This window comes from Drosophila bipectinata, chromosome 2R (assembly GCF_030179905.1).
Source record: "Drosophila bipectinata strain 14024-0381.07 chromosome 2R, DbipHiC1v2, whole genome shotgun sequence".
Classification (NCBI taxonomy): Eukaryota; Metazoa; Arthropoda; class Insecta; order Diptera; family Drosophilidae; genus Drosophila; species Drosophila bipectinata.
In genome coordinates, this window is record NC_091737.1 from 12,986,610 (window position 1) to 13,008,408 (window position 21,799).

Sequence of the window (21,799 nt, forward strand, 5' to 3'; positions counted from 1 at the left end):
ACCTTAAACGAATAGTGGATCGATTCTCCACAGATCTGCATCAAAATCTTGAAACATAATTTTTTTTAGATTTTTTGTCGAATTTTCTGGAGGATCCCCTTCAAAATGTAGAAAAATGCATGGAGGCCCCATATGACCCACAGAGAAGCCCATATCTTTGCGAAACTTCTCTGTTTCTTGGGCGGAGTACCTTAAATCGTGGATCGATTCTGCACAGTTTTGCATAAAAATCGTAAAACATAATGTTTTTTTAGATTTTTTGTCAAATTTTTTTTTAATGGCCCACTTTTAAAATTTTAACAATAAATACAATACTCGAATGCATGTTATGTAAGCTTCGTTTTCCTGTGAATTTACCTTTCTATCGTATTTCTTCAGCATTTTTCTCATTCATAAGAGAAACACCGAGACCATTAAGGAAAAGAACTGACGGCAATCGTGGGAATGGCCCGAGGCCCCGACCAAAGCTGAATTGGAAAAGCTTTTCATTCATAACCTAGCACAACAACAACAGCGTAAACAGTCCCATCGGGGTGCGATTCTGTAGAGGAAATGCAACAAAATGAAAGTTCGCGGAAAAGATAAGGAGAACCAAAAAACAAACGAAAGGTATGTATATTTATAGAGGCGACTCTGCTGTGGGCCATACGCATAAAACTATGAAAACGTTACATTTCATGGAAATGGTTTAAAACTTTTCCGAGAGTTGTGAGCTTTCATAAGCGGCTTACGGTGCTCGAGATTCATTCGCCCCGTTGCACTATGGGGAATTTGGCCGATTTCATGGTATTAATTAATAACTTTTAAACTAAGTAAGATTTTTCGAAACGGTTTTTTTATTATTACTATAGACACCGATAGGAATGTTTGTAGAAAAATGGGCGTGGCTCCGCCCCTTCCCTGACGAAATGTTATATATTAACTTTTAAACTAAATACGATTTTTTGAAACGGTTTTTTTTATTAGTCTTATGAAGATTGTTGGAAATAGTTTTTGGTAAAATGGGCGTGGTTCCGCCCTCCCATTTGGATAAATTAATCAAAAACTTTTTAAACAAATAAAATTTTTCAAAACGGTTTTTTATTATTGATATGGACTCTGCTGGAAATTGTTTTATATACAAAAGTTGATAATAATAAAATAAAAGGTTTATAAAATATTTTCAGTCTCAACTTCTTCGTCATACATAAAATAAAAGTCGTCAATTTTATCTTCAATTTCCTCAATTTGATCCTGGCCTTCAAAATTGCACAATAAAAGGCTTAAAACTTCTGAAGGAAGTTCCATACTTTTATGCTTCCGAATTCGCTTCATAAGATTTTTTGAAGAAATGACAGGATCAGAAGTATCTAAGGCTCTGTTGAAAACGTCCATGAAATTATTAACACGGCTATGCTTCCGTGCGTGAAGAAGCTGCAGCTTCTTTCCTCTGTGCTTCTTCTCCTTTAACCGAATAATCCAATTTCGGGCGTCCAATTTGACGTTTCTCGATTTCATTGGATTCAGAGAAACAAAATTTTATTGCACTTTGCAGCCAATTTGCATACTTCTTCTGAAAATATTGTTTGTTTCTCTTGCATATCTTCCATTTACCACTTAAATTTAGGCAAAATAAACTGCTTTTCTTTTTTAAATAGTTTTTGTGTTTTTCAACATCAACGTTTCTACTTATTTTACTCGAAATAAAATCAAGAATTGATCTTTCTTGGTTTTGGTTCTGCGTGTCCTTACGCCATACTTCAAAAAGCTCCGCGTTCGAAAACTCGAAGACACCTGACAAAAAACGAAATTACGCAGATTGTGCGCATTTTTGCACATTGAGACAAATTGCCTTTTATTTATAATTAATGGCTCTACGACATATATTAAACTTACACTGTTGCAACGATATGTTTTTTTTGTAAGTCTATGCAAAGTTGATTTTTTTTTCCAAAAAAATTACCTCTTAGACCAGTTTTAAAATTGGCTAAATATTAGTAAGACAGGCACATATCAAAATATTAATACACACAACATAAAATACGAACCAGTATGATTGTTTTCCATCACAAATTAAATTAATATATTGTTTAACTTTTAAGTATCGCACTTTCAAAGTTGCTAACAAAAAACTGCCTATTCTCAACCACGTGCTTTTGAGCTGCAACAGCTGACTTTGACAGTTAATAGCCTTAACAGTGCAGTGTTAATTAACAATTTTGGTATGGAGTCATATGGAGCCATATGTTTTTAATATGTTTACATAAAAAAAACCCAAATATTTAAACTTTGATAAAATGACTAAATACCATGAAATCGGGCAAATTCCCCATAGTGCGTTGGCCGCTTCGTCTATTTCCGCCCACTCTGATTTCCGTTTCCTTTTTGAGCGTATTTTCTTTGTCCTTTTATTCTGATATCGTTTCCTTCTCGCTTTTTAAGCTCAAACACATGCACAAATAACAGTATCACCCCGAGCGTCGGAAAACGGCTCTCTTTCTCTCGCACTATTCTCTCCGCCACAGGCTAAGCACTAACAGTATTTCAGTGTCTAGGTCGCGGCAGCTTTTCCTCTCTAGGCGGGGACGAGTGGTGTATGAAGGTCGCATTTTCGGATGTTCGATGTGTGTGTCCTGTATTGGCTTCTACTGTTTGGCTTTGTTTGTACCCTTTATGAAGGAAAATTTAAGCCGAGCCGACCAAAGGGGGGCCACTATCGACCTAGAGGGGAATGTTTGTAAAGTAAACAGGCGGCAAATGAAGACAAACTAAGTTAGGTCCCGGCGTTATATCCCCCAGGCGGCCAAATATATTTTTATACGACCCACTTTAAATCCTTTCAAATTTCGAGCTGTTTTTAATCAAAATATAATTACATTTCCATTGACCAATTGAACAAATTAATTGCATTTTAATGAAAATTCGGTTGGCAATTTGCACATTGCTTAACGTCAACTGCTAAATGACACCCACCCACACATGCATAATTAAGTGAGTTATTGTTCAAGGACCATTTCGGTGAAAGCATTGACTGTTTTCCGGAAAACGAGCAAAAAGTATTGAAAGCTCGCATATGCACTGGGCAAATGAAGAGGGTTTATTGCCCTTTTTCGGTAATAAATCGGATTTCGGATAAAATCAAGTTTTCGGTAATAGAAACACTTATGTACCAAAATTGATTGGAAGATTAACAACAAAAATAAACTTTAATTCATAAGCGAGAATCTATCAACCCACTTGGCGTATACTTGATATTAGGTTATTGGTTAAGTTAGGTTATGTTTCCACCACAATCGACTCTATGAAAACTTTATTTAAAATAGTTTTTCCCCCAGTGCCTTTTTGCACCTCCTTTTATTTTTTGCTAGCCTAACCACCCACACCCCCATGGGACAGTAAATCAAATTGTAAATCAAAAGCAGCGCCCAGCAGCTGCCATAAACTTTTATGGCAAGTCAGCGGGGTAGAGCTTCGGTGGAAAGCTCACGCTTTCGCAAACGCTCGCTTCGCCAATCGCTCTCACTTTTCACGATTTCGCTCTCGATGTCGCACCCACACTTACAGCTGTATAGGTAATCTGACATTCCTGGCTGCTGTTCGGCTCTTCCGTTTCACTTTCAGTTGCTTTCGAATTGTCCGCCAAATTGGACGCTCCAAGTGGCCACCATCAGTTATCAGTTCCGAGACACCCACGGGCCTAAGCTAAGTCTAAGCAGCAGCAGAAATAAATAAAAACCACAAAAACAACTCAAGCTACCAAAATTCAAATCGTCAAGAGCTTACAAAACAAAATCAAAAGATCCTCGCAAGAGTTTCAGTGAATAGAAATAAAACGGAAATAAAAATCAAAGAAAAACCAGGAGCAGAAGGAGAAAAAATAGGGAAAGCAAGTTTTTAATTGTGTAAGTGGCGCGTAATGCAAAACTCTTCTATGTACGCATGTGAGTGTGCGTGTGTGAGCACTTTTGTGTGGGTGTGTTTGCTCCTGTGACGGCGGCATTGTGTTGGTGGGAGTGTCCTTCGGGCCTTGTGTGCAATTGCTCCGGCAAGTAAATATTTAAAACAATTAAAAACTGACGAGTGACACGAAAGCCAAAGCCCGCTCCAAGGTCTCGCGGCTTCCGTTGACAGGCCTAATTAAGCCGTAGATCCCGTTGCACATCCTGGAACCCCCAACGCCTTGCCTCGCGGCTAAATGCATTGTCTGGTTAATTCGACGTTAATTGAGTTTGATTATAGCCCACACTGACCCACCTCAATCCGAGTGGCGAGCTCTAAGGTCCAGAAACACAAAGTACCAGCCAGATGGTTTATGGCTGCAAATGGCCATGAAAATACATAGCATACTTTTTGGGGGAAACTATGTCTGCAGGTGAAGAGGAAATAAAATTATTTGGGGGAAGTATTTTAGACACATATGTATGTGTGCTGAATATTGATTCAATTATCTAAAGAATTTAAAAGAAATATTTCTCAAAAGCCTCATAAAGTTCTCATAAAGCTTTTAACCCTTGGATACAATCGCCAACGTAATCCAACAACTTGCCACTTAATGAAGACAACAATTTATTGATAGCTTGTTTTGAAATTGAAACCTGATTGAAACTGTAATTTTCATTATCGTACAATCCAGTCCAATAAATTTGCATGTGCATGTCAGATTGCTGCGACCCCTGCAGCGGGTCCGGGCATCAGGTGCATTCAATTCTGGGCAAAATGGATACTTTGGGCCTGAGCAAATATTTGCCACAAGTTGGCCACCGAGTCCTGGGAGCCTCTAACCTCGCTTGTACTACATCCATTTGGCCCCCCGAGTCTCCGCTCAAGCCAAGCGTGGATGAACGCAAAATTAATTCCATCTTCCAACCGTCCGTCCGTCCGTCCCTTACCCTTCGGCATCTTCTGGCATTCTCGATAACTTTTTACTACTTTTTCCTATTCTTCTTCCTAAGTTTCTCCCGGACCTTGCCCCTACTTTCTTCTCTTAGCTTTCTTGCCTCATTGTTATTGGAATGTCTATGTCGGGCTTTTCTTTTTCTTTATTTTTGTTACAAAGCTCACACAGTTGAACTTCTTGAACTGGAAATGTACTTAGGTTTTTGAAAGGATTACAAATTATTTTTCAAGTTCAACATTAATTCTAAACTTCTACATACCAGCTGTTATGAAGCTATCCCCCTCTTATAACTGAAAATTATTTTCATCTAAAAATATAGATATATGTACCTCAAGGTCCTTGTTTATCGAACATTTGGCCAAGGGGTAGGATATATTGAATATTTGGCCAACCGAAAGCCATCACGAATTATGGAGGTTTTACTGTACGTGTCATTGCTTTTGTTATAGTTATTGCTGCGACTGCTTTCGTTGTTCTGGGTTACCTTAGCATCCTTGCCTTTGGCGCGCGCTTCTCTTCCTCTTGCTCAGCACTTCCTTCCACCTTCCACCTCCGCCCATGCCTCCGCCCGCGCCCTCTGTTGTCCTGGTCGACTCGGCTCCTGCCGTTTTTTGTTCCTTTTCCTGTGTGCCTTTGCGTCTTCCTTCCTGTTCGGCATGAACGTGCGTTGTTTCCCCTGGCATACGTACAGGGCGAGTAAGGATTTGGCATTGGCCTGTCCGCGGCGTGGCAGGGTCCGTGTTTTCTGCGTGTTTGCCTGGGCTCAAGCTCCAGCTCAAGCTGCCCTTATTTTGGCGTCCTTTCTGGCCTCTTTGTTGTTTCTTATTTTCTTCATTTGGAGGCGGTTCTCCCTTCGAGCACCTCCCCCATGTATATGTATATTTAAATCGCAATCAAATAACAATAAAAACATCAGCCAGCAGACACAAAAAGTGATCGGTGACATTGTGTGTGGGATACAGTGCATTAGGTTTAAAGCCAACCACTGATGGATGGCTGGATTTGTGTCTCTATTGTGTCACCCATGACGTATACGCAATATGTGGAGGGCATGCTGTACACCACGTTACGTATACGCAACATTGTTGGAAAGTTGTTGACTTATAGTCGATGGAATCGGTTAAGAGTTTAGCTAGTAAATTAAAAAATTAGATGAAAAATTTATGTTTAATAATAAGAATACGTTTTATGAGAAATATTACCATCATCTGCTATAGTTACCCCTGCTAGGAAAAGAACCAACTCTTGCCAACAAAAGCTGGTTATGACCCCGGATGTTTAGAAACCCCGAAGAACAAAGCGAAGGCAAAATGGATTACTTGTATTTATTAATGCAAACGTGCGGAATTAACTCCCATAGAAAACGGGGGAACACAATGCACCAGCACAGACCTCCAGTAAATGCTATGAACTTTGACCTTTCGCTTTGGTCAGTGTGGGTGAAGGTGATAGTGGGTGTTACAGCTAGTTACAGCTTGTGCATGTCGCTCTACGCCCTCTGTCGCTCCGCCCTCACAGTTGTAAAAAGTCCTGGCAATGACTGTGCGATTGTGGTTGTATGTCATCCTGATTGTATTATGTGTCCATTTTAGCGTTCGCATCCTTCAAAAGATCTACGATAATCATATTTTCTAGTTTCGTATTTTATGTATCGATGTTAAAGCTTAACATTCAACCAGTTCGTGCCATTGTTGCACGATTAGGCCCTGCAACATTTCCCTGGCCATAATGCAGCCGTGGCAAGGACATTCTCCGATATTGGGCACATGCTGCGTTCGCAACCTCATTAGTTGAAGGCGTCGTCGAGCCTCTAATGACCTTCTACGTAGCTTCAGGGTCTGCATTTTGCAATAAACACAGCTGTAGATGGTAATGCCTTTAATGAAAATTTTTGAGAGATAATTTTCTTAGATAAGATTCCATTTTTTAAGAAAACATACCAGCTCCTATAAGGGCAATGTGTAGGAACAGGGCCATAATCAAAACCCGTGACATGTGGTGACTTTTTCGTGTTTCCTTCAAAAGGACTTTTTGTTCAGAGCTACTGCTGTTGTTGTTGGAGGTTTGGTTGTTGTTATTGATGTTGCTGTCGCTATTGTTGCCACTTGTGCCTGTGGCATTATTCTCAATAATAAAATTATGCAACAGCTCCGGCAAATCCTCACTAGAATCCGTGAAATTCTCAAAAGTTTCGCTCTCGTTCTCGTACTCGTACTCGTACAGCTGCAACAGCTGCGTCTCGTTCAGCCAGTCAAAGTCTTTTCCAATAATAAACAACGTTGCAAAATAAATCAGAAGAATTACTAATAATAATTCTATAAACCTCTGAGGTAATCCCCTTTATACCTACCCGTAAAGTTGTCATCGGATTTCATCAATTGGAGGCAGGTGATTGAGGTTGCCACCAAAAACAGCCACCTGGCGACACTTTCCTTGCCACTTTGCCGCATACTGCTGCTGAATGCGACTGCTGCTCTGAGGCAACTGAACAAACTTAAACGGTTCGGGCCTAAACCGGGTATTGGCCTGGGCCAGTCTTGGACAATTAAACATAAAACAGCTGTTTCCAAGCAAACATTTGTAAACGATTTGAACTGATTAATAGTAAGATTGTAAACTACCATGTTTATATATTTTTTTTGAAAATCTTTTAATAATAATATACACAGATAAGACCATAAGTATTATGTAATTGAGCTTGAACTACGCACACTGAGTGATGGCACCGCAATTTTTCATGCAGAAGGCATTTCTGTTCGAACGACAAGTGCGACAGGGACACCCGGGTGTGGGGGAATGTCGGAAGGTCATCACATCCAAAACCCTGGCGGCTTCTTGGGGCAGAGTGGGCCACACAATGCTCTGGGTGCGCGGGGCATAGACATCGAGGCCATCCGACTTGGACGAGGCGGTTGGGGACATCCGGCAGAAGCAGCAGATACATCCTGTGCGATGGATACCGGAAATCGGCGCTATTTAAACCGTTCCAAGTGTTCGGAAATATTTTCCAAACAAACTCACCCAAACAACCGAGGAACATAAGAAAGCCAATGCCCAGTAGAGTTAAAAGCAGGATTCTGATTTGACCCTCGGCCGGTGGCAGATTCTGAATATTTGCAATCCCGATCAGACCACCAAGGCCATCGCATCGATCCAATAGAATGGAAAATGCAATGCTGGCAAAAAAGCATCGAGCGTCCGTCAGGAGAGACATTTTGTTAATGGTTTGTTCCGCTTCCCAACCAACCAAATAATAAACAACCCGGAGATGTACATGAAAGCCAAAGAAAAAACAGCTGCGAACAGATGGCGACATCGCCACGGAACAATAACAAACGGCTGTCAACTCCACTGCCTTTGGCCAAATAATGAAAAAATGTTACAAATGCTAATCGGGATAAAGCCTCTTTTGGGGATTTCTTCTAAAGCTCTAGGGTTAACTTAAAAAGAAAGATTTTTGGGGAAAATGATGTTCCAAGAATTAAGTAGCGTAGCTTGCTCCAAAAAAAGTATTCCGATTGAAGTATTTATTGACCCTTAACCATTTATTTGAATTATAAATATTTGTACAAGTTTGAAGACCAATAAGCTAAATATCAGAATAACATTTACGCAACTTTTTCTCAATATATGTACCACCAAGTACCTAACCTTCGGGTTGAAAAAAAAGGACCCTCAACCCAAACCAGCGCACTTCCCTCAATCCGTCGCACTTGTCTGAAAGCATTAAATCTGTGTGCTCTGCCTGGGTGTGCAGTTGTCATAAACCAAATAAAAAGTAACCCATTTTCGCTGAGAAATTACATTTAAATTGCAAATTGAAAGTAAAAACAAAACATATGCTCCCACATACACAGTCAGCTGCACTCAAAAACATGAAAATGTATGCAAAGCTGGCACACAAAAAAGGAATACATACATGTCCTTTGCAAAAACAGAAAAAAAAGATCTGGAGAACAAGAAAAAATCATTTGCAGAAATAATATCTTTAGCAGGCAGCTGTCTTTCTCTATGGATTCATATTCTCACCTTTCATCGGCTTTCAGTTTATTAAATTCAAATATTTTATGAATTCCATTTAATGTTAATAAGGTCAGCGAAGTGTAAAAAAGCATTTTTATTGGAAATTCAATCTGAAATCTAGAAACTAATTAAGCAACAAGCTAATTCTGGCTTAGAGTTTAACCTTTATTACCTGTATTTTTAACCTTTAAAAACTAACGTAAACAATATGTAAAATCAACCAATATTAGAGAAAGTCAACCAAAATTTACGCTGGCATTTTCAACAATTTAATCAACGAAATGATTTGCAATTTGAAATTCATAAAAAAAAGGAGAATCACTTGAAATGCCACTTTACGCGCATTTTGATTGTGATTTAGCGCTGAATTTGCGATTACCAGGACGATGACAGCGAAGGACGACAGACGATGACGAAGTAGATGAATATTTAATGCGGAGAAAAGGAGCCCGAAGGGACAGGATCCTGTGAGGTGCTACAAGGCAGGATGGTTGGATGGACAGACGGGAAACTGACAAATGGGGCAATCCAGATACAGAGCGAGAGAGGAGCGATGCAATAGAACGTGAAAATCTTTTTTCCACAGGCGTTACCATGGCTTAAACAGAAAAGTAGGGAACGGTGACAACTTCGTTGCATCGAAACAAATTTATATGCGTGTCCTTTGGCCTCCATCCATGGATGCTAGATGGTCATGTGCCAGTGCTATGGGCGAACCAAATAATCAATATTTCCAGACAAGCACTTGAAATAGAACCATCGATAGTTGTAGGAGGCTTCACCTACAGCATTCGTTGCTCTTTTTGGTCTAAATATTCGACCTTCAATAAGAGATATATACGATTTTGACCTCAATATGAAAAATATTTATCATATTAATAACTTAGTATGTTCCATATCCTTTATTCACCTTGAATAAGGCTATTTTTTAGCTCGTGCTTTACATACCCTCGCTTTCAGAAGGGGTCGAGGTCGGCACTCGCTTTGTTTGCCGCTTGTGGGCAGCCTTCGTGGGTTCAAGTTCAAGTGCTTAGAGTTTGCCCCTTCATAATTGCCGTGACTTGTGCAACAACAGAAATAAAGGGCGGCAGGGCGGTGAGGCAGGCTATTAAAGGAGGAGAGGAGAGCAGATGACGAAGGTCGCTTGTCTCGCCTTGGGGGCCCGGCCGAGGGAAATTCAACTTTCGCATAAAAATGTCAAAAAAAAAGGGAAAATTATGAAATGCCAAAAGGCGGAAAACGCTGTCGGCGAAATGCTCAAAATACAACGAAAAAAAAAAGAATAAAAGAACGAACAGGAAAACTAGAATGCAGCTCATATAAGCTGTCCTAGCCCACCACCGCTCACTCTCCGCTCCCAACTTGACAGTGCACATTCCCAAGGTCGTTAAATGCAGCAGCCAGCCAGCCACCCACCCAGCGCCCACCGGGTCCGGCGCCCCTTCGCCATATCCATCAAGTGTAAACAAGCGAGCGACGGCAGAAGCTCGAAAACATTTTCACACTCGAATTGACCAAACACAAACAAGCCAAAGAGCTAGGGCCGCCAGGGGAGTGCGAACCGAGGGTCCAGCTGGAGTTACATATATCCTAGCTTTTTTATTTGGTTTTTTCATTAACACGTATTCCCCCCTCTGCACTTTAATTATTCATTTCCAGCTTAATTAAATGCTCAGAAGGGAGATTTATGGAATGTGTTTGGATAAAAACTAGTCTTTCCTTCAAAAAAAAAGTCAAAAATCAAAGGTAACAAAATATTTTATTAATCCACTTATAAAATATTTGTTCATCCTTGAATTCTTAAAGCTCTTTATTTATTCAACTGTAAAATGAAAACCATTTATTTATACAATTTCCCAAATATTCAAATTTCTCTTTTAAATGTGAGTATTTTGCAATCAACTTTCATTCATATATGGATGTATTTTAGACCAAAAAAAGTTAAAAAAGTTTTCGGTTTTTGTGCAAAACTATGTACTTCCATCCTTTCCCTAGATATCCACTGAACCGAACAGCCAACTGTTTGTGAGGATTTTGGTAGCTACGTGCCCGGAATAAGCAGAATGTTTGGGTTCTGGCTGGGGAAAGCCAAACGTTTTCAATCTCTTTCTCACCTGAAAAAGCCCGCTGGATGTAAAACGTTTTGCAGCGAAAACAAAAAATATTTATATATATTTTTCACAGTTTTCACGATTTTTTTCCGATGGAAACTTTAGCGCTTCCGCCTGCCACCTTCCATTGTCAGCTTTCAGTTCTCGGTTGTGTTTCAACTATTTCCCCAAAAAGTTCGCACAAAGCTAAATGTTTATTTGTACTGTTGTTGGTTTTTTTTTTCAATTTTTTGTTGTTTTTCTTCCGACTACCCGACTGTCGACTGTCTGTTAGTCAGTTTGTCTGTTTGTCGCCGCAAAATCGCATTCTTCGGGGTCTGCCCATGGGCATTGCTGGAATCATTAAGAACTATTTGCTAAGCAAATGCCAGAAGCAACACCAGAAGCGGGAGCAGTGGAATGCTGGACCACAGAAACGTAGAATAGCAAACCATACCAAAAGAAAAAACCGGAACCGAATACGGAATAGTAGTAGTGGTAGTAGGATCCAGGCAGTAACAACCTTGCTGCACAATGGCATTGGGAATGAGAATTGGGTTTTTGTGGTTTCAACTGTTGGGGGAATGTTTCGTTTTTCCAATTCCGAAAGGCTTGGTCCGTGTTAGATCATCATGAGCTCATTATCAGTGTTACTCGGTTAAATACTGAGTTGACTGCCTAATTACGAGCCTGTCAACAAATTGGCTTGCAAAAACAGGCAAAATGGCGCATAAAAAGTAACACCAACACACACACTAAAAAAAAAACGTGACCAGGCAAACACTCAAGTGTCTCTGCCACTGCCTCACATCACTCATCTCATCTCAACACAATCCCAGCATCAGAGCATCTCACATCTCACATCCCATATCCCATCGCCACCACATCCCACACCCATCACAAGCTGTTATGGCCACTATGGCGTATAAAGTGTGACAGTTGGACTTTCTAAGGGCGAAAGGGGAGCCTCTCACTCACAGTGAGTGTATGTGAGTGAGGGTGTCTGAGTGTGTGTCAATGTGAGTGAGTGTGAGTGCGGCCCGGCATCAAGTGCCATTGAGGGGCGTCATTTTCTTGAGTACTCATTTATCCTCGACGCAAAAAGTTGCCACCGTCTAAAGGAGCAGGCGTGACTGTGATTTTAATTAACGCCACGGAAATTACAAAATGTCGATACAAATGAATCCCATTCAATGAGGTTTTACTTTTTAAATTAGCTTAATTTAATCAAACTTTTTTAATCCATATTTTTTTCCAAAACATTACAAACTCTATAAGACCTTGACCCTATCGTGTAGAGTTGATTTAATCAAACGACCATTTTTTAACGCCATGGACAGCCGTGGAAATTGGCTTTCTGCCAAATAGTTGTCCACCGGAAAAAGGTTATAAATTAAAAGGATTTTTATTTGTATATCCAACAGCTAGTGGAAGATCGTTGCCCGATGGGGCAGAGCAGCAAGTCTGGAGGCTCGGGAGGCGGTGGTGGCGTGGTCTGCCCCTCGACGGCCATCAGTATCGGTGGCTGTGCCTCTGGCACGGCCCTAATTTCGCTAGATGCATCTGGACCTGGTGGCGGTGGAGCCGGCGATGGCGAACCGGAGCGAGGAACTTGGACGGGTCGATTCGATTTCCTGCTCTCCCTGCTGGGCTATTCCGTGGGTCTCGGAAACGTGTGGCGCTTTCCATATCTGTGCTACAATAATGGCGGAGGTGGGTTGAATTTTAAAACAGTACCTAAAAATCAATAAAAATGGCATATTTTATTTGTAATCTTTTCCAGGAGCTTTCCTTATACCCTTTACCATCATGTTAGTGATTGCTGGATTACCGCTCATGTTTATGGAACTATCGTTTGGCCAATACGCTGCCTTGGGCCCGGTGGCCGTCTACCGAAGGTTCTGTCCCCTATTCCGGGGCCTGGGCACTGGCATGATCCTCGTCTCGGCCATAGTCATGCTCTACTACAACCTGATCATCGCCTGGACCATCTTCTACATGTTTGCCTCATTTGGCACCAAGTTGCCGTGGCAGAATTGCGAACCAGCATGGAGTACCAAATGTGAGTACCTCCTTGCCTGTCTCCTGGGAGGGAAAAAGAAAGTTATATATAAAGGTTATGCCACCAATTAATTAATAGGCCAGGTCAGGCTAAGAGGGAGACAATGAGCCAAAGATTCTCATCTTTTGTTACGTTTTTCGGGTAATAAATTAAGCAAATTGCAAGCTGTCAAAAGTGGAATTTTATTTTGCTTTTATCCTGTTTTGTTTTCTGGCCATTTTGCTTATTCTCGACGGCACGTGGCCCGGTTGGGAAAACACATGGCCGGAAAGAAAAAAATAGGGACGAGAAGGGCAAATAGGACCTTGTACATATAACGAGCAGGACCCAGAGGCAATTGCTTTTGGCCAGGACTTTGGCAAAGACAAACACACTCTCACCCAATCCGGGCAAAAAGTTCAAAGTATACTAAACTTGCAAATCATTGACAGAAAATTTAAATATAAAAGGACAATATGTGTGTGTTGAAATCCTCAAAATAGTTAAATTTGGCATGATTCTATTGGGGCTGGGATCAGGAGTACATACCATATATCATTGATTCAGTTACCGGCCGAAGGACCCAGAGGAATGTTGCTGCCTTGGCACATCCTCTTCCGCCCTTCACGCACACGCAAACAATAAAAAGTATGAACAAACTTTCACTAAGAATTATAATGATAAACAAGAGGAAGCCTCTGGGAGAGGAAGAATTCAGGAACAACAATAGAGCGTAGAGCGTAGGGGAGAAATCTAGCGGCGCCTTGAAGTAGGCAATTGTTTTTGTGATTCGCCTCGTTTGACATTGTAAGGTGAGCCTTTTTGCTACCAAGGATGGGTGGATGGGTCGTCTGTATGAGTGCGAAGGAATTTTGTGAGTGCGTGTGTGGGTGGGAAGGCGTTGCCTTGTGACCGTTTAAGCCTGCATTTGATTTCTTTTCAGAAACACAAAAACAGAAACACACACACCGGCACTTTAAAATTGCCCACCACGCGAAAGACATAAATCTTTAACGAGCATCGAACGCTGACTGGGCTGTGGGAGTGGTGTAGAATATATAGTAGTAGAGTATAGTAGGAATAGGAATACAAGGATATAAAAGGATTTTCCAGACTTGCCCCGTGGGCGGAAATGTGAAGGAAACTTTCCTATGTAGGTCAGATATGCGAGCTTTCCGATGGCTTTTTTATTTTTGACTTTGATAGGCTTTTCTATTATTATTAGAAGCTAAATCTATTTGGTTTGCTTAGATTTACCTTCTGCTTCCTGATTAGAACTTTAATGAAAAGTCTTACCAAAGTAAACAAATAAATAAACTTGGCCAGAAAAGCATATTACCCATTCGTAATATTTGCACACTTTCCTCCATCCTCGAATCTTTATGTTTGGCTTATTTTATGACAACCGCCTCAGTAGCATTCAGGCAGCGTGTATAGGCCCACTTACGCATACAGATACCCTCATTCTCAAGTGGCTGGATGTGTATACGTGTATATAGACCAGGCTTCAACAACAAAAACTATGGCATTAACAGGAAACATCATAGAATTCCATTGAAAGTTAAGAAAAGGCGGAAGTGAAAGGGGTTTTTGTTTATTAAGGACTTATTCTCACCTCGTGTGAGGTTTTCTCAGATACATCAAGGTAAGAGTCCTCTTACCTTGAAAACCCCTTTGAAATCCTCGTCAACTCCGCCACTGTCATCTCTCCACATACTTACGTACAGCTATGATTTAATATGAGGAGAACGCAAAGTGAGCCACCATATCAGCCTATGGCAGCCTCAGCCTTGTTCGGAGGACCTAAGAAATCGATAGGAGATGCTATTAAGAATCTAGCCAGTCCCCCCGCAGCGTTACCTTCATCGTTTACGTGCGGGGCGGCCAGAAATTGTTAAAATGACAAACAATTATGTCTTGACTGTTTTTGACACTCAATCGTTGGCAGTGGAAGCTCCAACCTTGGGACTGACTATCTCATAAGCTCTTAAGATACAACCAAGAGAAAGTTGAGCACGTCGATGGCCGGAGAAAGTATGGGAAGAAAGGACAGAGAGAGAGAGAGAGAAGGATAGACAGAAGAGGCGGGCAGACAAGCAATTTCTTAAGGATTTTATTTATTGACACTTTTCGATTTTCCTTGGCAAGATGCTGGAGCTTCTCTGGCCTCGTCCTCGCCTTCGTCGTCTGTGTTTTAGATGACAAATGTTTACTTTTAGTGTCACGATTAAAATGTGTTTAACTTTGTTTGTCTATTGATTGAATGTCGCACTCTTTCCATCTGGTCTGATCTGGTGTTTGGCTTAGCACTTGGGTTATATGTTTATCTTTCTTTTGGTAAATATTTTTATACTGATGGATTGTTTGTGGGAGCTGTACTCCCTGGCCTCTTTATGGGGCTAATAACGTGAATGAGCTTACATGGTGTTTGGCCAAAGATTTACAATTTATTTATTAGACACGTAAACTTGGGCAAACTTTCAGGGGAACTGTCAACAACTGAAACTTGAGCAGGCATCTGCCACTCTACTTTTATACAATTTCCTTCCTTTTTTTTCTGGCCTTTCCATCGCCAGCTCCATCAACCCAATCCTGGCTCATCAAAGTTTGCCCTCAAACTTAAAGGTCACAAAATTTAAGGCCAATTTCCTGACTCGGGCGTAGCACTCGAATTGAATAAGAAACTCTGTTGGGGGATGGATGGTGTGTATGTTGGGTATCCTTTTATATGTAGGACATACCTACACATATTCCTATTCCACACAGACAACCATATGTATGTGTATAAACCGCCTGAATTTGTTAGGCAGTCCTTGTATATATACGAGATACTTTTTTTTCTCGTGGCCCTCCTCCCCTTTTAAATAAAATTTATTTTATGCGATTCACATCTACGGGTTGTGCTGTGTGTGTGTGTAATCAAATTAATTGCAATACAAACAGATGCAGACAGGCAAATTAAACGGCATGTAAACACTTTGAAGTTTTCCAACAACCAACAACAGCAACAATAACGAACAACATCCAACAACCGCCAAACCGGCAGCCACAAGGAATTGTTCTCAAATTTATTTTCATTCCATCCCGTCGAAAAATCAAGCTGATGAATTGCTCTGATAAATGTGTGTGTGGTGTGGCTGGTTCCGAAAAATTTAACCTTGTCTTTAATTACCGTCGCTTCAACGCGGCGTATGAGCAATGTTTATTGACAACCCATGATTGGGCATGTTTTGTTACATGTGTTGCCCTCAATCAGAGCCGTAATTTAGGCAGCAGCATTTCTGACCAAGAACTGGATTCTCAATCAAACTTTGGTGGCTAATTGCCAGCCATGCGGAATACTAATGTCCAGAGCTAGTTAGTCATTTTTGGTCCAGTCTGCCCACTAGCTTATTATCCTGACCACCTTGTTGGGCACTCTGGCCCACACACACACACACACACCGAATGTCAAAAACAGAAAATCAAAACACAGTTGGGAGCTGTAATTTGGTTAAAACGAATTTCAGTTTCAGGAACACAGTCAGTGTTCGTTTTCCATGGCAAGAATTTAAATCAAAAATCCTGCAAGAAAGAATTTATTATACACGTCCCCAGGAAAAAAAAAAAGAGAGAAAAATTAAAACTTCAAAACAGATTGGTCTTACATTGACCTTTTACCTCAAGGACTCAACAAATAGCTGGGCCAAGCTTTTCAACTCAAGTTACAAGCTGCCCAGAAGACGTTCTGAGCCTTTGTCCGACCTTTTGGCCCCAACTCCAGACCCTTTTTTTTATGATTTTGCGGCACATTGTTGCCGACAGAGCCATTCATTTTGGTGGAGGCTGCCCCTTTTATGCTATCCTCTGATTTGCTACTTTGTCCTTTTAATTATGTAGCCGGACACACAAACGGAAAAAAGTTTCCACGACCCAACCAGGCTGACAAATAGTTCATAAATATTAAAACGTTTTTTGGCCTTTTATGCATAATTGAGAGGGCCGACAATGGGGTGGGATTATGGCAGAGAATTGCAGTCCCTGTTCTTTTTCCAACTTGCTGACAGTATTGGTATTCTGCAGATTGCTTCTCCTATGCCCAGGCGGATCAGTGTGAGGCCACCAATGGCACCTATTACCTGCGCACCTGCCACAATGCCACATCCGCCTTGGAGAACAACATCACAGCCCTAGCCCTCACTGCCCTGAAGCGTCCACCAGCCGAGGAGTACTTCAAGTAGGTGGCCTCTAATGGAAAATGAAGAAAATATAGTACTACTATTACTGCAATCTTTCCAGCAACTTCGTTCTGGGCCTGTCCAAGGGCATCGAGGAAACAGGCAGCATTAAGTTGTCATTGGCCGCCTGCCTCTTCCTGGCCTGGGCCATTGTCTTCCTCTGCCTGTGCAAGGGCGTTCAGTCCTCCGGCAAAGTGGTCTACTTCACGGCACTGTTTCCCTACGTTGTCCTGGTCATCCTCTTCGTTCGGGGCGTCACATTGCCTGGTGCCAGCACTGGAATTCTCTTCTACCTCACGCCGGACTGGAAGCAGTTGGCCAATGCTCAGGTAAGACTTCCGAGGGAGCACTATTATTTGAAACTTTAGATTCCTCCCTCCTTTAGGTTTGGGGTGACGCTGCAGTCCAGATATTCTTCGCCTTGAGCCCAGCCTGGGGAGGTCTAATCACGCTCTCCTCCTACAACAAGTTCTCCAACAACTGCTACAAGTAATATGAGTATTATTTAATGAAGTGTTAAGTACTTTAATATACTACCTTTCTAGGGACTCGCTGATTGTGGCCTTTTGCAATATCGCCACCTCATTCTTTGCCGGCCTGGTGATCTTCTCCATCATTGGATTCCTGGCCCATGAACTCAACGTGGATGTTGAGAAAGTGGTGGATCAGGGAGCTGGTTTGGCCTTCATTGTTTACCCCGAAGTGGTCACCCGACTGCCCATCTCGCCAGTTTGGGCTGTTTTGTTCTTTGTGATGCTACTGACCCTGGGTCTGGACTCACAATTCGCTCTGATGGAGACCGTGACTACTGCCATTTTGGACAGGTTCCCCAACCTGAGGCAGTACAAGATCTGGGTGGTGCTGTCCGTGGCCATTTTTGGATACATTGGAGGACTTGGCTTCACCACTAATGTGAGTTATCCCTTCTAGTACTTCGAATGAACTCTGAACTTATAGTTCCTATATTCTTTTTAGAGCGGCATGTACTGGCTTCAGTTGATGGACAAGTACGCAGCCAATTGGTCAGTCCTACTGATTGCCATTTCGGAGTGCATCCTGATTGCCTGGATCTATGGCTCACAGCGATTCCTCAACGACATCCAGGGAATGATTGGCAAACGATCCTGGTTCTGGAACTTCTTCTGGGGCATCATGTGGCGCTACATTACCCCAGCTACCCTGTTGGTGAGTTTTTAAAGAATTATGTTTGAAAGTCTGAAGCCTAATATTCATATATTGTTTCAGTTTATCCTGTTCTTCAACTGGGTGGAATACAAACCAGCAAAATACGGGCACTATGTGTATCCTTTATGGGCCGACACTGTGGGATGGATCATTGGCTTGCTGCCTGTTTTGGTCATCTTCCTGGTGGCCTTCCAAGAGATCTGGAAGGCACCAAAGCAGCTAAGCTTCCGGGAGCGCATCAAGCTCCTGCTTCAGCCCACCGCCGAATGGGGACCTGCGGGCAGACCCTGTGTGAACCTCCACGCAGAGCGATACCAGAGCCAGAACTACGATGGAGTCACCAACACCCAAATTCTCATTGAAAAGGAGCCTACCTCCCCAAAACAAAAGGAGGCTGCCAAGAAGCCAAAGCCATTGACCCTGGATGTGGATGTGGATGTTGAGTGTCTGCCCTTGGCAACGGTGAACAAGCGGCCAGGACCTGGCATTACGAAAACTATGGGCAAACCGAGTGGGGATTTGAAGAATCAACAAGCGGCGGCCAAAAACGGAACTCACAAGTCGCCAACCACCGAAATCAGTCCCAGCAAACAGCCTCTCATACCGGTCGAAAAGGCGGAGACGGAAAAATCAGCTGCCAAAAAGGATGGGGTGGCCACCACAAAAGTCCTCGCCGCAGGAACCTTGAGCAGTGGCCGTGAATGTACCACAATGTCGACTTTTGCGGGCGGTGGGGAAAAGCACTCAACCACAGTCAATTTGGCGGCAACAACTAAGCCAACGCCAGCAGCAAGTGTTGCATGTCCTGCGACAGTGGCTGCAACAACTGCTACACCTTCTATCCAGTTGAAGGCATTGCCACCGGGACAATTAGTGACAGCCCCGTCGGGAGGAACCGTCACCACAAGTGTAAAGGTCACGTTTTCAAATGGGGCGAATGTGAAAACCACGCCAGCAGCAACTGTTGCTTTGGGATCAGCCAACGGCAAGGCTACACCTGCATCAACAGTCCCTAATGGAAGTTCAGGTGCTAAATCGAAAGCAGCAACAGTTGCCAGTGGACCCACTGCATCCAAGGCAGCGCCAGCAGCAATAGTTGCTAGTGGATCCTTGAATACCAAAGCAACTCCAGCAGCAACAGTTGCCAGTAGTTCGTCAAACAGCAAGGCAACACCAACAGCAACTAATACAGGAGGGGTGCCTTCCTCTAAAGGTACTATGCCTACAGCAACAGTTGCTAGTGGATCCTTGAATACCAAAACAACTCCAACAGCAACAGTTGCTACTTTAAACGAAAAAACACAGCTTTCAGCTCTAGGTAAAGCATCAGAGAAATCAGCTTCAATTAAACCGACAATAGCTGGCACTGCAACAGCAACTGCAGTTAAACCGACTTATAGTATAGCAGGCACAAAGGACAAGAGTGCTGCAAATATTGCGGCCGCGGTGGCTCCGGTAAAGTCAACAGCAACCACAGCGCCGGCATCATCAGTGACTGCATCAAAAGTAAACATTGATTCTGGCACAAAGCCAGCAGCTCCTCTATCAACATTTAAGCCAGAAGCCAAGCCAACAGCAACCACATCCAGCAATAAGGGCAACACACCGGCTATAAATACAAAAGCCGGAAAAACAAAAAGCAAGGATACAAGTCCAACAAAGGCGGCGGCCAAACCCATAAAAACCGGGGCAACCAGCCCCACAAAAGGAGCTACAAATATTAAGTCAATGCCAGCCACCGGCAACAAGTCAGCAGCAACAACATCACCGGCAACAGGCAGCAAGAAGGCAGCAACATCATCAGCAACAGCAGCAACCACCGGCAAGAACACAGCAACAACATCGGGCAGCCAGGCCAAAACGAAAGCCAATTCATCAGCAACTGCAACTAAAAAGTAAGAATCTCTATTCAAAAATCCAGATTAAGGTAAAAAAAAAGTGGTTGAGCCTGTAGTTCCCGATATCGAACACTATTTTTATAAGTATATATAACGTATATAAATGTGTAAGTGTGTGTTTCTATCGAGCTAGGACAGCAAAAGCTGTTGCCAACAAAAAAAAAAAACTAAACAAACCTGTTAAGCTGTAAATTCGTAGTCTAATTAGGAGACTATTTATGCAAAAGAAACAAAATATATTATTTTTAAACTTATCATTTGGATTGGCAAAGGCGACAAAGTGGCGAAGAGAAGAATGAACCTTCATGTTTCCTATACAAAAGTACCTATTTATCGAACATCAGTGTGGGGATAGCTGTTCCCCAAAACCTAATTTCGTATGGATGGACAAAGGGAAGGACGAAAGACTCGATCGTAATTACCGAACAAGTTAACGTAGACTTTAGAACAGGATCCTGTTGTTGTTGTTTATTTGATTAAAGTGAATCATTTTGTGTGTACTGTCCACCACGGATCGTAGTAGTGACCCAAGTAATTCGAGAGCAATGTTGAAAGTGCAATGGAAACGTTCAGTTTTAAAATATATATATATAAATTTATATAAAAATATACAAGGATTATAACTAATCTATTTATACAAATGAGAGATGTCATTTGATTGGTTTTTTTCTACAGTATATATATTTTTAAGAATATTTTGGAAAGAAAACAGAGCCTAACGTCGATGGGATTTTACATTTGTTTATAATGCGTAGGAGTTGTATACAGAACAGACATCACCCGGAACCCGGAACGCGGAACCCGAAACCCGGAAAATGTAGTCCTTAAAATCTGTAAATCTATATAGTGCGCTCAATCTGTAATCTATGTTTTCTATGCTAACGAGAGACTCATGTACCTAAATGTTAATCAAGTTGCAACAAATACCGATTTGTCTGCATTTGTATAGTTAAGCGACAAAAGTATTTAGAAATGTTTTATGTGTGTGGAGTAGGTCAACACTAAGTTGAAGCTAAGAAAATAAAATGCTCACGAGATACCCGATAACCGGATAAAAACAATAATTAAAAAGTACATTTCTACAATTTATATAACCATTGTTGTGTATTCATGTTGAAAATATACTAAATATATATATTGAAATATACGTGTTTGTACCTGTAGTTAGTTGATAAAATCAATATACCTTAACAAAACAATTATTTACGAGATATGTATCAGTTATCCCTAATTTAATACATTTATAAAACGTTGTTGAAATTATTATTAAATCTGTAATTCATGACACTTTTGATTTCGTCCCAAAAAATGTGTGATAAATTATTTGCTCCGGCTCAAAATAATTTTCAATTTTGTGTCAAACATACTTAAGATGTAAGTTAAGCAATTGGAAACAGGAATATAAATATATATATTAGTCGAAAAAAATGTTGTAATTTGAGTTCGTTGTTGTTGTTTGTTTAGCGCAG

General features: G+C 41.6%; 2 protein-coding genes across 2 annotated transcripts; one reads left to right on the plus strand and one right to left on the minus strand.

Annotated features, from left to right (window-relative positions):
* The first annotated feature begins 3,623 nt into the window (after positions 1 to 3,623).
* On the plus strand, positions 3,624 to 20,331 carry GlyT (Glycine transporter). The gene is made up of 9 exons (XM_017250847.3): positions 3,624 to 3,881; positions 12,414 to 12,702; positions 12,773 to 13,051; positions 17,093 to 17,246; positions 17,309 to 17,576; positions 17,633 to 17,736; positions 17,793 to 18,159; positions 18,223 to 18,432; positions 18,493 to 20,331. The coding sequence occupies exons 2-9, from the start codon at positions 12,435 to 12,437 to the stop codon at positions 20,329 to 20,331; spliced, it is 3,489 nt and encodes a 1,162-aa protein (XP_017106336.2). The 5' UTR covers positions 3,624 to 3,881; positions 12,414 to 12,434.
* LOC108131790 (uncharacterized) lies at positions 6,203 to 8,382 on the minus strand. Its single transcript, XM_017250848.3, has 5 exons — positions 7,898 to 8,382; positions 7,590 to 7,821; positions 7,227 to 7,303; positions 6,817 to 7,134; positions 6,203 to 6,752 (listed from the first exon to the last, which is right to left on the minus strand). The coding sequence occupies exons 1-5, from the start codon at positions 8,190 to 8,192 to the stop codon at positions 6,541 to 6,543; spliced, it is 1,134 nt and encodes a 377-aa protein (XP_017106337.2). The 5' UTR covers positions 8,193 to 8,382; the 3' UTR covers positions 6,203 to 6,540.
* Positions 20,332 to 21,799: the final 1,468 nt, after the last annotated feature.